At 36.8% G+C, this 18398-nt stretch overlaps 1 protein-coding gene across 1 annotated transcript in view; it reads left to right on the top strand.

Moving 5' to 3' along the window:
* The window catches only part of MAN1A1 (mannosidase alpha class 1A member 1), a 215514-nt gene that overhangs the window by 121681 nt on the left and 75435 nt on the right, over positions 1 to 18398 (top strand). The window contains exon 5 of the mRNA XM_073337170.1: positions 11676 to 11770. Within this exon, the coding sequence (XP_073193271.1) occupies positions 11676 to 11770 (95 nt within the window). The remainder of the gene's footprint in view (positions 1 to 11675; positions 11771 to 18398) is intronic.

The raw sequence follows: 18398 nt of genomic DNA, 5'->3' as shown, positions 1-18398 counted from the left end.
TGTAGTTAGTCTCTACAATGTTGAACAGGAGTGAAAAGCATAAAAACTTACTGTCACTTGCCTAAGTAGCTATGACTTGAAGATGCACACAGCACAGATCTGTTAGCAAGAAATTACTAATTTTGACAGTCACTATTCAGATTTGAACTACCCTTGAAACTGAATCAACAGATACATGGTGCACGAAGTCACAATCCTGGGTTCCAAATCTGTCTCCATTTCTACTGTTGTATACAAAGAGTGGGGCGCTTGTGAGTAAGTTTTAGCCTCTCTAGCTCATTAAAATTTTGAATTCTTGCAGTATTATGAGGAACACAATGTAAATAAATAGTTCTGCAATCTGCTGTAATTTTTTTTACCACAAAACCTAATAATTGTATAGCTCCACTACTGGGTCTGATCTCTGTAAGTGTAAATAAAAATGTCCCATATTCAGTGGAACTGCTATGGAGGAAAACATCTAGAAACTGCTTCAATATCAGTTGTTCTTCCAAACTAAATGAACGATATATGGTCTCTCTCGAGGATAAGTGGTGGAGGGAGGCAGGGGGAATGATCTTTATTAAAATTGCTACCTGTCAGTGATAGAAGCTGAACAAGTTTAGTATAATTACAGTTGTGCTATATTATCCTTTTCTGGAAGTCCTCTTACTAATATGGGAGTTCACAGTAAGAGCTGGTAATTCCTAATCCAATTCCAGTTTTAGTTTAACAATTAGAAGAACTTTGCCCTTTAAACATGAAATATTCAGTATAACCTGAGAATTACGAACACCTCAGGAATGGAGGTTGTTTGTGACTCTGAACAAAACATTATGGTGGTTCTTTCAAAAGTTTACAGCTGAACATTGACTTAATACTGCTTTGAAACTTTATGCAGAAGAAAAATGCCGCTGTTAACCATCTTAATTTAAATGAAACAAGCTCAGAAACAGTTTCCTTCCCTTGTCAGATCTTCTTTTAAACTTTCCCTTTTTTTTAGGCAGTTTGTGTTTAACACAGGACTGTACTGTACAGGATTTGCTTTTTTTGGTCTCTGCTGCGTGATTGCGTACTTCTGGTACCAAATTAGGTGTGGGGTTGACCGATCGGTTTGTAACTCTTTGGTGTTTGTAACTCTGAGGTTCTATTGTATTTCAGTATTACGTATTCAATTTCTGCTGCTTCATGTTAAAACAGTAAAGGAAACAGTTACTCTTTGAAGGAGTGCTGTGTTTTTTCTTGCTGCATAAACAAATCCCACTACTGTTCAGTGGAATTATACATGTGTATCAAGGGGGGGCAGTAGTATGCAGCTACCACAATGATAGTGCTGTATAAGAACTTGAACAGAATAGATCTTGTGCATAAATGACAGTAAAATAAGCTTTAAATGTTCACTTTTCTTGAAAGAAATATTGAACTAGTGTGTTTTAGATTTTTGAGTTTAGTGTAGACTTGATGAAACATCCATATACACATGATGACTTACCTTAAAACTTTGGCAGATAAACTGAGGAAATTTGTTGTCCTTCAGAAACCACCAAATTTGAGCTGCCATCTTGCTTTTTTTCCTGTGTCCATCCACTACTGTTTACAAAGGTTTGACTAATGCACCTGTTCACAACTTCTGAAAACAAAAGCAAAGTTTCTATAGAAGTTGTTGGGCTCATTCCTCTCCTGGAGGAAATCGAGGGTGCCAGTCAGATGGAGTGTGTGCATAGGACTTCAGATCCAGTGTTTCTACACTACATGAGACCTGCAAGTCTCTGTTTACCTCAAACCCTTTTGATGTAACAGTAATAAGCTCCTCTGATCAGTTGTGTTACAACAGTTTCCTCCACTTTTTTAATTTAAAGGCAAAGAATTGTTTCAAGTCACTTGCAAAAAATGTTTTGTTTAGAAATACATAGATTCTTCATAGGGAAGTGTGACTTTAATGAAATTTAATGTAACATAATGAAAACAGTACTTACTATTATTCAGATGGTCACCTTTATAATACGAAAGAATTCTTCAGCCCTTTGTATCCCAGGGCCAATCCCCAACTGTCTGGTTTCTGCTCCTGTTCCATCAGAAGGGGGATGTCTGTTTGCTACTGCTTACTCCTAGTAGTTAACACTGCGCTGCTACCAGTTGAGGAGCTTCTTAAATCGTTGTTCTGACATACCAATAAGAAATTCAGGTATTTTATACCAAAATTAATAAAATTGATTGGAAGCATAAATCAACTAATAGGAGTACTCAGTAAAATACTGCGCCTATTTCTATTGTTTTACAACAATATTTAATATGAATAAGGGCTTTTAAGAAGTGTTTTTCCCACTAGCAAATAGAACAAGCTTACAAATGTCCTGTGATGTTGAACCTGAAATTTAACAACCCATCTCCTCATTCGCTATTGACATTAAAGAGCAAATAGGACAGCCACTGCCTCCACAAATTGCATGCCATCAGCACATAATTTCAGTCTTTATGTGCCTCCCATAGTGATTTAGGAGCTTATTCTATTGCTAAATCATGGCTCAAAGTCACTTAATGGCATTAGAATTAAAAGATATAGCCAGATTTATGAGGCCAGGAATGAACCTTCTGTGAGTGCTTTATGCTGCTTAAAGAATGTAGTTATTGATTCACAACATAGCACCTATTAGGTGCCTCCCTCCTTTCACACAAGCTATGCTGCGAATCAAATCTTACCAGTCAGCTATCTGAAAAGAAAATTTTATATGCAAAGTGCTACCCCTTGTTTGGATATGGTGGCTCACAACATGTAAAATGAAGTTTCTAAGTTTGCTGTTGTAGCTAGGGTTTGGTACACAAAGCTAAATGAACAGAAAATTAGGAAGCAGATGCTTGTGGCTTAACAGTGGAACTGTGCTTAAAGATACTCATTACTGGTGAATAAGGATCAATTTTATTGGGACAGCTGTTTCCTTAACCAGGAAAAACTCAAACCCCTAAGATGACATCCAGAGGTATACTGTCTCTTCACAATGTGATATAGTATGTCTCGCTGTTGTATACTGTGTTCTTTACTTAAATGTATACATGTTTTAATTTATACCACATAAAGTATATTGTCAAAACCATGTAGTGTTAAATTTCTTTCTTCCTTAGCCATGGAGGAAGCAGAACCATGAAATATATTGCATTTATGTTGCACTTTTGGCCTCCCAATGCTCTGCTTATCCTAGAAGAGATTAGTAGACAAGTAACATTCCATTTCTATGAGCAGCATTCCAACAGCAATTAATGAAAAAAAAAATCTGTCATAGATTGTGAGTTCTGTGCGGTATAGACTATCTACCTGTGGCATATGTCTGTACAGTGCTTTGCACAGTGTGGACAAGGATCCTGAGTGAGGCCTTTGGGCACTACTGCAGTACAGATGATGATAAATGTGATAATATCAGGTTACTTTGCCCACACATATAGGTCATGTGAAAGCAGGGATTTGACATTTACACTGGTCTGAGATCTAGGATCAGTATACAGTTGTGGACCACTGAGAGTTTTAACATCTGATATTTTGCCATCTTGGGATTACAGCCTTTACAGTGATACAAAACATTCTGTTTCTGTTCCTACATGATAAGAATGGTACTTCCAAACTCTGTCACTGATTTATTGACACTGAGATGCTATTTTAAAAAAACTGGTGTTAAGAAGACTATAGGGGGACCTGATGCCATAGTCTTCAAATGTGTTAAGGGCTTTTTATAAAGAGGGATGGTGATCAAGTGTTTCTCTATTTCCACTGAAGGTGGAAAAAGAAGTGTTCTGCTTAATCAGCAGCAAGGGAGATTTAGGTTAGATACTAGGAAAAACTTTATAGCTTTAAGGATTAGTTAAATACTGGAATAGGTTACCAAGGGAGGTTGTGGAATCGCCATTTTAGGAAGTTTTTAAGAACAGGTTAGAGAAACACCTGTCAGAGATGGTCTAGGTATATATGGTCCTGCTACAGTGAAGGGAGATGAACTGGGTGACATCTCAAGTTCTTTCCAACCCTATGATTCTGTCACTTCTGTATAGTTATTCATTCATTAATTGTTGTATAGTTTTTTCAAACACCACTCATACCTGAAAATTAAATACCTCAAGCTGAGAAATTTTTCCATTTGTATGTTCCTCTAACTTCACTTTTAACTGTACCAATAAACATAAACCTTAAAGAAATTACAAATACCTGTTATAAATATCAGCTACGTTAGCAATTACTGCCCTTCGCCTCCAGATTAAGGGCTCTTCCTCAAAACTTTTAGGCTGTTTTTGCAATTTATGGCTACCTAAGCACTTCCTAAATGTACAGAAGCATAACCAAAAGACACAGTTCAATATAATTGAAACAAAACTCTCTGTCTTGAAGTTTGTTTTATGTATTTATTTTTGATTTGAGCCTAAAATTGAGCAGTCACCTGCCTAACTGCTAGTTTCAAGCATAAATCTAAATTCAAATTATTATACAGCAGTTTCTCGTCCATCTCTGTTTAGTTCTGTCTTCAGGCTTTTTAGTATTTTGTGCTGGGCATTACTGGCTTCCCTAAAAGATTTCAGAAGACAGTAGAGCTACACTTTAGTTCCCTAGTTACAGTGTTTCAAAAAATCATTATACATGTTAGATACTGCTAGGATTAGCAAGTATGATTGATTAATTTTTCACTGTTTGTATATTTGGATTAAGCGTGGGAAGCTCTCACTAATCCAATTATTTCAGTCTGATTAAGCTCTCCAAAGCCTTTTCTGACAGGGATAACTTCATGGCACTGTTTGACTCTTTTTTGGTATGATGATCATTCGAACAATAGAGGAGTAATTTCCCTTTCCTGCGGTTCATGGTACCATAAAACAGCCAAAGCTAATCTACTGAAAATAGTGGCAGGATTTTGGTTGTTACATTAGGTAACTCTTTATTTCTAAATAGAAAACACTTCAGAACAATTTTATTAGTTTTAGTCAATGAGCAATGTAATACCGACAGCAATTTGTCTTAAGGTTTAACTGCCTTGTAAAATTATGGGTACATTCCATGCTCTGACTCTCAAAATAACATCATTCTAAAAACACAAAATACAGAACAGTATGTACCACATTATGTATTTATATATGTTAAATACTCCAGTATCCTATTTAGGGATTCGACAATTTATGAATAAGTAGTTAAGATAAGAGTTTAGCCACAATGTGTTAAGCTAAGCAGAAGATTTAAAATAACTGTAACAAAGGTAACAGTAACTAAAGAACTAAGAAAATCAAAGACCTTCAGCACTGACTGACATCTAAATTCTGGGAGTGCAGCATAACAGAAACAGAACTTTTAGGGCATGGGTACTAGCGGAGTCTGTATGTGGAAATGTTTTGTAGACTACTACACATATTTGTCTGGAGTCAGATTTCCAATAGAGCGATGAGATGCCCAACATACTGTTACTGGCACATTTATTTATTCACTTCTGGATTTTTCATGACGATAACTTCCGAGGGTCCTACAGGAATACTGTCACTTGCATCTGTTTAATGTGTTTCTTTACACTGAATAAAGTTAGACCAAGACTGTTTCGAAAGTTGGAGCCTAAAGTTAAGCTCCTAAATCTATATTTATTAGGCATTGAAATACATAGCCTGATTTTTAGAAGTGCTACACACTCTAACTTCTGTTTTCTGAAAATCTTGTCCAGAATATTCAACTTTTGATAAGGATGTAGTGCTTGTTTCACGCAGTTCCGTATAAAAATATTCAGTAAACATAAAGGGGCTTCCATTATATGATCTGTATCTCCCCATTTTGCTTTACTACCACAATGTATACAGTTTCACATTTCACTTGCTTTTTCATGTGATGGTGAAGGGAATCAAATCTTCAGCAATGTGCTAACATAATGAGTTTGATATATGCTGCACATTTAGAATTTTGTGATTTTTCTTTGTTTCCATTTCAGTGACCTACAGAGAAGCAGTTTAGAGTCTTAAGGACTTTTTTTTTGTGCAAGTTATTCAACTGCTGAGACAAATTCAATAACAGAGTCTTCCTCTGCAATTGTTTGTTTTTACAATTACTGTTGCATTGCTAGTAATAGGTATTTTATAAGTTTACCATTGTTTTAAACTATGCTTTTAGGTTGATCCATTGCATTTTTAAGGAAATGGTGTATGCATCAAATTTAACATACTAGCAAACTCTCAAAATAACTTGTAACTAACAATGCAATGGCAATTATAAAATAACTTACCTGCAGGTAAAGGATTTGCTGTTGAATTTGTGAAAGCATCTGGATAATCTGCAGATGGATCATAAAGACCATGAACATGACGTTATAGGAATTGCTGAAAATAATGTGACATTTAAAGTAGTACTCTGTATATAAAAGTGGTGTTGCATGCTAAAGGACACACCAGTATGTGGAAAATAGGATTTCTATGTGTAGCTTTGAACATTTTTTGTGGGGGGGGAAAAACATTATTTTAGTAGGTGATCTTGTATAGAAAGTATCAGAATGAGCTTTTCAAAAGAGTTCTCTGTTAGCAGATCATTTTAAACTTAAATAAATCAGTACTCGTTGTGGTAAAAAGTCTTCTATTATATTGCCTGAGGAAAAGCAAAGCAGACTGTCCTTGTTCATTCTCGTATCCTTGTTTCTTTGTTTTGCATTGTAATATTCTTGGGCTGGCCCACTGGGAAAGGCGGTCAGTTGCTGCAAAGAAAACAATGCATCTTAGTCAGAGTCCTGTCTATTTCCATCTGTAAGTGTAATGAAAAAAGTGAGTAATGTTTTATTGAACAGATATAGAAGTGAGAAGAAAATGTTTTCAATATTTGTTTTTAAAATTCTAAGTATGATGTTTTTCTGATGTAGTGGTTAAACTTTAACTTCCAGTTTCATCTTTCTGTAGAGAATTCTTTCAGGGGTGTATGTTTTATAATTTATTTTATTTTTTAATCAATCAGATACCACAATGCATAAATTAGTTTGGAGCTGAAGGATAAGATAAAATTACCCCATCGTTGCTGATGAAGGTTAATGTCTTTTGATGGAGTTAGAAATGCCCTTTAATTTACAATAATTCACCATGCTTGGCTGTGTATTATAGTTAGAATTTGTAGGAGGCACTTGTTCCTCCTTTGTGTTCTGTTTTCCCTTTTTTCTGATCACTTCATTTGCAATAGTTATTAGGCTAATTTGACTTTCATAAATATTTGTCATTCCAGGTAGAGGGCATCGTTTTTCTCTGAGAGCGAATATGTATGCCTGTTTCATTCAGGAAAAAAAAACCCTATACTTTGGGTTGTTCATTCTCACCACAAAAAATAGCTTTGCCCTCAATCCTGCAATTAGATCTGGGCGAGTAGCCCTTTGTGCCCATGTGGATGTTAATGAGGTTCCATGGGAGTATAAGGGCCTGCCATCATGGACGTGATCTCAGAACTGGAGCTTCTGTTTGTTAGTTTGAACTATTCAGTTCTGAACATTTGATCTACTATCTTGAAAATAAAGCTTTTATTTAAATCCACAATGATCAATTCAGTAAAAGAAAAAAGTTTTATGAGTACACTTACCATTTCTGCATACCATATAATAGCATGGTGAATGGGAGTAATCTCTCTAAATAGACTTTTTAAAAACTAATTTATTTAAACTCTCCACACATACAGTCTAAAGTTGGTGTCCAAGTTCACCAGAGCACATAACTTAAGTTCTTTGCTGAACAGGGATGACTTTCTGAGTTTGGAGTAGGTCAGAAAGGTGCTTCACGCACTTTGAGAGATGATTGAACAAATTATAAAAGCAATTATTGTAGGAAGTTTGCTGATGAAAATACAGTGTATGTAGATGTGGTTATTTTCCTTATCTTGTACAAGGAATAGTTCTAACAAGTGTTAATACTGTGAAAGACAGAGAATTAAAATTGAGGAATCTGGATGACTTATTAGTAATAGGGGCCACGATACACACAGGCATTGTGTTATACCAAGGCATGTCTGCCCAGAGCTTGTATATCCTATCGACAGAAAGAAAAGGAGTACTTGTGGCACCTTAGAGATTTACAAATTTATTTGAGCATCAGCTTTTGTGAGCTACAGCTCACTTCAGATGAAGTGAGCTGTAGCTCAAGAAAGCTGATGCTCAAATAAATTTGTTAGTCTCTAAGGTGCCACAAGTACTCCTTTTCTTTTTGCAAATACAGACTAACACGGCTGCTACTCAGAAATCTATCGACAAAGTAGTTCATTTTGCAAAACTATTAATCTAGCGTGTCTCATGAGGAATAAATTTATTTAAATATTTTTTAAAATTAAGAAGCTAAATTATAGAGGCAGAATAAGTTAACAATTTTAATGTTAAGTTTGGTGTATGACAATAGATGGAATAGACATGTTTAAAATATTCTGAGGGAACAGAGACAAGTTTGGTAAACATTCGCTAAAATCTATATTGGCATGTGGATGTGTCTTTAAAAATGAACATTTCAACTTCGCAAAAAGAAAAGGAGGACTTGTGGCACCTTAGAGACTAACTTCTTAATTTTCATCAACTTGTAAAAAGCAAGTACCTTATGGATTCTTTTGCATAGCATTTATTTCTTGCACACTGTTAGGAAATGTATGGTCTGCAAAAGAAAAAAATGTTCTGAGATAGATTGAGCTAACTAATTGCAGCTAAGATGAGTTTTTCTTGTTTGTGTTGCTGAACTGTATTAAAGGTATCAGTTAAATGAATAAAAAGTGGCTTCGCTGTTTTTGTCTATTCAAGGATGGTGATTTTTGCTGGATCATGTTCCAATTCAATATGTTCAGCCATTCACACAGCATTATTGTATGCTTGAAATCACAGTTGCTAGTACTGTTTTTTACTCATTAGATAGTTACCGCACAGTCAGTAGTACAGTCATGTTAAATTGTAGTCTAGGATAAAATTAAAGAATGTCTATAGTTCCTTTATTCTAGTCCAAATTTTGAATTTTTGAAAAGTTAAAAATTATTAGAATCAATTGAGTAATTTATGAAAATCTTTGTTGCAAGTGACAAGAGTGGACTTTTATGCTCAAGACTTGTTCTAGAATGTTAGTTCAATTTAAAAATTACTCTGGTCCTATTTTCTTAATGGCTTTTCCTTTTCCGTTTCAATTCTTGTACTTTTAGCTGCTAATTTTGAAAAGGGTATTCCAATTAACTTCCTAACACCAATATGCTTAATTTTTTCTCATGTTTTAAAGCTGATGTAATATTTGTTCAGAGCAGTAGTTCACATGAATAACTTATGGCTTTCCTTGCTTATCTAAAAGTGGAAAAATATTTCCTTAATGCTTAATATTACAACCATTAGTTTTGGCTAACCAATTCTTGTGTCTCCCTGAAACAGACAAAACAAGTTTCAAGGAAATTGAGATATGTCAACAAATAAGTATTACAAGTTGAATGATGGAAGTTTTATTACTGAAAGTTGTGAATAATTTGTAGTTCAGTATTGCAGCATTAAAACCTTGATGTTAAACTAAAGTAGTATCTTCTTGTCCAGAAACAGTTACTCTAATATATCTCTTGCTGAGCCTGTGTATAGGCTGCTTAATAATGATTAATACAGCCAATAATGTACCAGTTATGAAATCATGGTCATGGCCTTGTATCCTATATTATAATTAAATGTATGTATGTTTTTATTTATAAAAAGCAACTCAGACTGTCCCGGGGCACATGTCTTAAAAATAATACCCATGAAACATTGACAACCATCAGCCTTGACTCCTGTTCCACAAAATAAAATACGTACTGCCACAATGTCTCATTCAGGCAAAACCCCGAGAAAAGATATGATCTCATACTGTGTCCTCCTCTGTTGCATTAGTAGGGAACATAAATTCCAACATGAGTGAGGTCCATCATAATATACTGTACAGCCAGTCTCCAGATGTTTTAAATATAGGGACTGCTAGCATGAGTTGTGCAGTTATCTCCACTGTCATGACATCGTATAGGAAAAAGAGATGGTCTCTAAAGTAGCTAGGGCAAAAAACAATATTGGTATTTATAGATCAATCTGAACAACTTGAATTGCAAACAAAAAGAAATGGAAAGCCAGTGCAGTCTTCATAGACTTATTTTAACATGCTCACGATAGCTAATGCCTCCAAGCAGGGAGACAGTTGAATTCTACACTAGCTGTGGTTTCAAAGTATCCTCTACATTAACCCCAGGCATACTGTAAAGCAGTCTGAAGGACATAGCCATAATTTGTAGCAAAATTCATATCATCATGAAAATATAATGAACTGCTTTGAATATTCAGAACAAACTGGATATCGAAAGCATCCTAAACAAATTGCTTATTTTTCTCATTGTCAAATTTCTGTTAAATCTGCCTCGATACTACTTTGGCCCTGCTCACAGCACTTAATTCCTGCCTCTCTTCTGTGGAGTAGAGCACGGTTAAGAGTGGGAGGAGTAGGCTGAAGCACCAACTCCTGCTGTCCAACTCCATGCGGATACCAGCTCTAGTACAAGAATGCAGCTAACCGGCCCCATCCAAAATCACATATTTCTGTTGCAAGTCCAATCCCACAATCATTCGTAGTCACAAATGGTAAGATAGAGGACCCAACAGGAAACTATGGTTAGTTTTGGTGTCCCATGTGGTTACAGAATCAGAGGCCAGAAGGGATCATGGTCATCTAGTGTGATCTTCTGTATATCTCAAGCCACCAATGCCACCCAGTATCCAGGCACTAAAATCCAGCAACTGAAATTTGACCAAAAAGTGTAAGATCCTCTGATTAAATAAAAACCTACTTTATTTACAAATATTGAAAGTGGCTTTTGGAAAGTACAGTATTTCTTATGAACTGCTGTTATTTATGAGAAGGTAAATGAGTGTGCTCCTCTCTTCTCTTGCATTGGTCCACCAGCAAATGTTGTTTACACACACAAGTACATCTGTACAAAGTTGGTGTGTGCATTTTTCTTCCTCAGAAAATTTGGCTTAGAATACCAATTTAAATTGTGATATATATATCAAACTGAAAATTGATGCCTAAAAACATGTATTGTAAATGTTTTCATGAAAAAAACTAAGTTGAAGGGGGAGGCACTGTTGGAGAGAAAATCAGCAAAGGTGACTTTGATATTTTAGTACACCTGGGATAATTATTTTTTGTATGTTCTATAAAACCCCAGTGTGATTCAAAGCAGATAATAGTGCTTGAGCAACCAAGTATTTGTAATTGCTCTCCATAAATAGGTTTCTATATTAAATTGGAACAGTTTTCCTGTATTAGAAAACTCTCTTCTTGAAGAGATCATCAGATAGTGCTCAAAGAAAGCCTTCCAACAGTTAGCTCAGTCCAGCCTGAGCTGACTATTGGCAATTGGAGAGAGCAGAACGCATATTTGCAGTATTGTTATAACTAGATACTTTTTCTCTAAGCATAAAAAGTTCTGTTGTGTTTCCTGCTGATAGTTAGACATATTGAAGTAGTTCTAAATCTTATGAATAGAATGCCAGGTATAACTTCGGTACTAAAGTATTGTATCTTCCTTTTTCTTCAACATCTCTGCACAAACCCCAGGGTGCTATACTATGTAGTGTTAAGGGATGCTTTGTAAAACACTACCAATAGTAATATCAACAACACTATTTATTTCCTAGTACTTAGTACATAGTTTATACGGTATAATATTATGATTGGTTTTTATTTTTCAGATATTTCGAAAGAAAGCAGTGGAACTTGGAGAAAAGTTGCTCCCAGCGTTTAACACTCCCACTGGAATACCTTGGGCATTGCTTAATATTAAGAGGTAAAAATAACTATTTTTTGTGAATTTAGGACACATGAGAAGGGCTGCATTCAGTTAAATTGAAGCTGAAGTCCTGTGTTTCTCCACAGAACAGGTGTAAGCACAGGCAGAGCATATACTTTCTCAGGTTTACAGTCTGAGCAGTGTACCCCAGACAGAGCATATACTTTCTCAGGTTTACAGTCTGAGCAGTGTACCCCAGACTTTGTTTTGAAGAGATCATCTCTGAGCAACGAAAATAATTCAGTCCTGTCCATTTAATCCTTACTCTCAATGGAGACTGCCAACAAACATGCCAATTGAGGGGGGAATTTTTGTTCACTCTGAACTTGGCTGATGTCAACTCATTACACAGGGACCAGTGAACAGCCACCATTTTAATATTCTAGAAAATTTTAGTCTTCCTACATGCTCACTGGGGGGAAATTCCTATAAGATCTTATGTTTTGCCGTTCTGAATGTAAATAAATTAAAAATAAAAAGTTAGAGAACATACGTGAATTCCTAAGTGTGTTTCTCATTTTCTTTTTATCACTTGCTGTGCTGCTAGTCATGAGTGCAATAGAAATACACCACTTACCAAAATAGAGATTTTTCCCGTTTTAAGCAGTTTTGGAAAGCCTTTTGGGGGAAACATATTCTATTCAATATTTTTTTATACCACACTAGTCTCAATAGTAACAGCACTTTTGGGAGTGCATTAAGAGATGTGAGTAACATCTATCATATGATTCATTCTCTTCTCTCTTCCTCTCCCCACGGAGAAAATTGTGTGTGCAGTGCAGTGTTTTGGTTTACTAGGATTTTGTTTCAGGTTTTTTTAATATACACATTGTGTGTGTTAAAGGCAGGTTGAAGGAAGTGTGCCTTGCACTTGGGGCAAAAGATAGTGAAAGAAGGAAGTTTATGATGGTCCTTAGTTTCTTTGGGAGAAAGACTGGTCCCCAGAAAAGCTCTGTCTCCTGCATAGATGAGTTTCATCTTTATTGTAGAAAGTTCCATTTTTTCCAAGGGTGGAGTTGTCGACTACGGTTCTCATCCCAGAGAATAATGATGATCCTTTAGATATCCTGGGACAGGCCATCAACTGCCATCAAGACCTTGGACGTGACTCTGTTGTATGGGAATCCAGCATAGAGAGTAGAGGATGGGTTTGGTTTGCTCATGGTAGCCAGTGTTGCTGAGGAAGCATGCCGCAGTGTTGCGAATTAGTTAGAGTTTTGAAGGGCTGATGGCTTCAATCTATGTACCGCAGGAGCTTTGAGGGAGCACAATGTTGAGATTCTGTATAGTCTTGGGCAGTGAAATCAGTCTCTGATTCCAGGGCCAGGGCATCAAGGGTGTAGTGGATTCAGCACCAAGTGGTTCAGTGCCTCCTCCTCACCCAAAATTAGAACCATTCGGAATGCCTTCAGAACTGAACTAACTTTTTTGCCGGCCAAACAGAAAAATAAATTGATTTCCCAGCTCTAGCATCAATAGAAGCTTTGTCCTTTGCCTCCCTTGCTTCAGGGAAGCCAGTGTTTATAACATTTGAATGGGACTGACACTTGTGGGCAGGAGACAAACTATGACATACAGAAAAGTAGTTTGGATTGCTTTTGTCATGTTGGGCCAGTCAAGGGTAAATCTCTATCCCTGGGGACAAGTTCCTATACAATACTTTTCTGGTTTGGATGGAAATTGTCTCCAAAAATATGACCCAGCCCACCTCTTTATTTTTGAGCAGAGTTGGACATTTGTCCATATTATTCCCACTCAGACAATGTTACCACTCTTCCACAACATCCAAGTATTATTTTCACCTGTCAGAAGTAAGGGGCGTGAGGCTTTCTGCTGTTCCATAAAATATCTGGTCTCCACTCGCCTGGAGAAAGGGAGTCCGGAGGTTACTTAAGAACCTACTTGTTAGTAGGTAACATTACTGCTAATCCACTGAGTTGTTCCTTTTTAGAATAATGTTTGCTTAACATCCTGACTAGCTCTTCACCATGTGTAAAGTATATTTATTAGATTCATAGATATTTAGGTCAGAAGGGACCATTATGATCATCTAGTCTGACCTCCTGCACAACGCAAGCCACAGAATTTCACCCACCACTCCTGCGAAAAACCTCTCACCTATGTCTGAGCTATTGATGTCCTCAAATCGTGGTTTAAAGACGTCAAGGAGCAGAGAATCCTCCAGCAAGTGACCCGTGCCCCATGCTACAGAGGAAGGCGAAAAACCTCCAGGGCCTCTTCCAATCTGCTCTGGAGGAAAATTCCTTCCTGATCCCAAATATGGCTATCAGCTAAACCCTGAGCATATGGACATGATAATATATTTTAAAACACTGGAAAGAAAATTGTAAACACCCCTTCTCCCTCCCTCCCCCCCCCTCCCCCCCCACACACACTCCACACTGTTAGCAAGTGTTGGTCCTGTGATGGAATATTATGTAGGTTCCACCAAGTCATTACCCACCAGAGATATAAGGGAGCTGTCTGTAAGGAAAAGATATAAGAGATGGGGAGAACAATCCTGAGATGGGAACCATAAGAGCAGTTAAGACTAGGGAGAAAATTTGAGCTGAATGTTAATAAAAGCAAACGCCAGGAAATGGTAAGTTTGTACACTACATAGGCTACTGACTATGTTTGAGTGTAGACTGAGAATAACATCTGTTCACAATAGATTCAGTTATGTCTTATTTCTGCATTTTAACATCTGTTACAAGTTAAAAGTGGAATTGAGCTGAACTCTTAATTCTCTGTTCCACGAAGTGAGAAAGCAAATGGTTGACAGAATGGTTGAAATATCTATGAACAAACTGGATACAGTAGTTACTCAAATCATAGAATTGTGGGACTGGATGGGACCTTGAGAGGTCATCTAGTCCATCCCCCCCTGCACTGAGATAGGACTAAGTATACCTAGACCTTCCCTGACAAGTGTTTGTCTAAATTAGTCTTTAAAACCTCCAATGACAGGGATACCACAGCCTCCCTTGGTAAGCAATTGCAATGCTTAGTTATCCTTATAGTTAGAACATTTTCCCTAATATCTAATCTAAACCTCCCTTGCTGCAGAGTAAACCGTTTAATGTTTGTCCTGCCTTCAGTAGACATGGAGAACAATTGACCCACTATCCTCTTTATATAACAGCCCTTAACATATTTGAAGAGTGTTATCAGGTCTCTCCCTCAGTCTTCTTTTCTCAAGACTAAACATGCTTAGTTTTTTGGATGAGGAAGAAAGTTCCCTTAACAAAACAACATTTATGCTATTTGAGCATTGTGCGTATCTTTGTATCAATAAGTAATGTCTTTATAGCAGGCTAGGCTTTGATTTTCATTAATCACCATACTGTACAGAATGGCTGTCTGAGTTAGGCTGGGGGTTTATCAATCCCTGAAGCAGTGCAGAATTGAGAGGGCACAAAGGTGGTGCCCTAAAGCCAATTTAGCTAATATGCCTATAGGAAGCACAACACAGAATCTCACTCTAAGGCCATATACTGTATAAATTATTTCTTCAGTCTTGAAAAAAGAAAAAAACTTGTCCTAAAATACTTTTTGAATCATGGTAATGACAGACCACATTTTAAAATAGTGCAGAAAAAGTAAGGTTCTGTGACACTGCACCCCATATTCTTCATAGTGTTGTTATGACGTGATTATGACATAGTTATGATGAATGTAAGATAAGTCATGAGATATCATTAGAAAGGTTATGATTTTCTGAATATGATTATGCTATTTGTATGCATGTATAATTTTGTATCTGAAGTTATGTCTCTGTATTTCAAATGTAGTTACACCTGGGGAACACCCACTAGACAAGATGCCTACATTCTAGATAGTGGGTGAGGAAGAGCCATTAGAGAGAACAATAGGCCTTAGGAGAAGCTTATCTCCCACCTGGGGAGCCTTCCTGTGAATGCTCCAAACAGCCTGTGAGTGATGGCTGCTATGACTCTACAAGGACATGTGATGAAACCACATGTCTCTAGACTCCATTTTGGAATGTCAGTAATTTTCCACAGACCAGTCTGGGAACTAAGCTTTGAAACAAAGGGTTCCAGATATATGCAAAAGCTATATAAGGCAGGGAGTGACATCATCTGGTGTTCTTCACTCCCCACACAAGAGACTCCTGGACCCAGGCTAAAGGGATTCTTAGCCTGTGAATGGAACACCTGGAGATTCCAAGCTGTAAGCATGTGTAGCTTGCCCCTTAAGAATCTGCAGCCTGCTTGTATCATGTCTTACGGTGAGAAACTACTATTCATATCCAATCTATTTAGTATATTAAGAAGGGCTGTCGATTTAATTGCAGTTAAGTCACGCAATTAACTCAAATAAAAAAATAATCAGGTTTCAGAGGAACAGCCGTGTTAGTCTGTATTCGCAAAAAGAAAAGGAGTACTTGTGGCACCTTAGAGACTAACCAATTTATTTGAGCATGAGCTTTCGTGAGCTACAGCTCACTTCATCAGATGTTTACCGTGGAAACTGCAGCTTCATGCAGTTGATAGATTTCCACTCCATACGGCTAAATGCAGTGCCTTGCATAATGACAGGTTTCAGAGGAACATTAATCGCAGTTTTAATTACACTGTTAAATACAAACTGAAATGTATTAAGTATTTTGGATGTTTTTCTACATTTTCAAATATATTGATTTTTGGTTACAACTTAGAATACAAAGTGTACAGTACTCACTTTATATTATTTTTATTACAAATATTTGCACTGTAAAAATGATAAATGAAAGAAATAGTATTTTTCAGTTCATCTCATAAGAGTACCGCAGTGCAATCTCTTCATTGTGAAAACGCAATTTACAAATGTAGACTTTTTTTTGTTACATAACTGCACTCAAAAATAAAACAATGTAAAACTTTAGAGCCTCCAAGTCCACTCAGTCCTACTTCTTGTTCAGCCAATCGTTCAGACAAACAAGTTTGCTTACATTTATGGGAGATAATTCTGCCTGCTTGTTATTTACAATGTCACCTGAAAGTGAGAAAAGATGTTCACATGGCACTGTTGTAGCTGGCATTGCAAGATATTTACGTGCCAGATACGCTAAACATTCATATTCCCCTTTGTGCTTTGGCCACCATTCCAGATGACGTTTCCATGCTAATGACACTCGTTAAAAAAATGCATTAATTAAATTTGTAACTGAACTCCTTTGGGGAGAATTGTATGTCTCCTGCTCTGTGTTCTACCCATTTTCTGCCATACGTTTCATGTTATAGCAGTCTCAGATGATGACCCAGTTTTAAGAACACTTTGTTTTAAGAACACTTTCACTGCAGCTTTCACAAAACGCAAAGAAGGTATCAATGTGACATTTCTAAAGATAGTACTCGACCCAAGATTTAAGAATGTGAAGTGCCTTCCAAAATCTGATCGGGACGGGGTGTGGAGCATGCTTTCAGAAGTCTTAGAAGAGCAACACTCCGATGTGGAAACTACAGAACCCGAACCACCAAAAAAGAAAATCAGCCTTCTGCTGATGGCATCTAACTCCGATGATGAAAATGAACATGTGTCAGTCCACACTGCTTTGATCGTTATCAAGCAGAACCCATCATCAGCATGGAAGCATGTCCTCTGGAAAGGTGGTTAAAGCATGAAGGGACGTATGAATCTTTAGCGCATCTGGCATGTAAATATCTTGCAATACCGGCTACAACAGTGCCAAAAAGGGACTTAAGTGTTTTTGGAAATTATACTCTGTCTTTCTCAGCTGTCATTTTGCTTACTTGAGGAAAGATACAGATTTTAGTGTTTAAAATAACACTTCCCTTTGAGTTTCTGGACTTTATTCAAAACTCCTTTAAACATTTTGTTTGTCTTAAAGAAACAATAATCATCCTATTTAAGAGCCTGTACCTAGTAAGAGTATTTAAAGAAACCTTAATGGGAATGAGAAAATGAATATATGAAAGAGGATCAAAACAAATGAGAGAAGTCAATAAATCAGAAACCTTATCTGTTGGCTCAATTCCACTTCTTATCGAGAATACCTAAAACATGAATATTGCAGAGATTGAATTGTGTTAACTACTAGAGAAACTTTGGAAGAAAAACTGGTAGGTACAGATTTCAAAGCAAATTATTTTTTCAGTTGATCGTATAGAATCTCTAATTGTACATACTAACATAGCTGTACATGTAGGGGATTGTAGTGAGAGCATCAACCTCCTCATATTTTCTGCTCCAGCTGTCACTGCTGACCATACAGAAGTTACACCTGTAAATGGTATTTTTCCTTTTATCTTATTGTCTAATTCTGGAGATTATACGTAGTTGTAGAGGAGAGAAATGAGTCCTAAAAAAACAAAGCTAGGAGTTCTTTTGATTGCTTGCTTGAATTTTAGGACAAATGCCTCATTTAAAAGCAGTAGCAACACTAAAATAAATAAATAAATAAAAAGCGTAGGGTTTAGGGCATAACGCTGGGAGCCCTGAGAGTCCCAGCTGTGTCAGAGAGACAAGCTAAAAACTGGTCTACTGTAGAAAATTAAGTCTGCTGTCACTGAGAGGTGTGAAAAATCTACACCCCTGAATGGCATAGTTAAGCCAACCGAACTCCCAGCGTAGGCAGCACTAGGTCAATGGAAGGCTGCTT

The sequence above is a fragment of the Lepidochelys kempii genome, chromosome 3 (genome assembly GCF_965140265.1).
Source record: "Lepidochelys kempii isolate rLepKem1 chromosome 3, rLepKem1.hap2, whole genome shotgun sequence".
NCBI lineage: Eukaryota > Metazoa > Chordata > Testudines > Cheloniidae > Lepidochelys > Lepidochelys kempii.
Note: the sequence above shows the minus strand (reverse complement) of the source record. Positions and strands in the feature narration are given on the sequence as shown.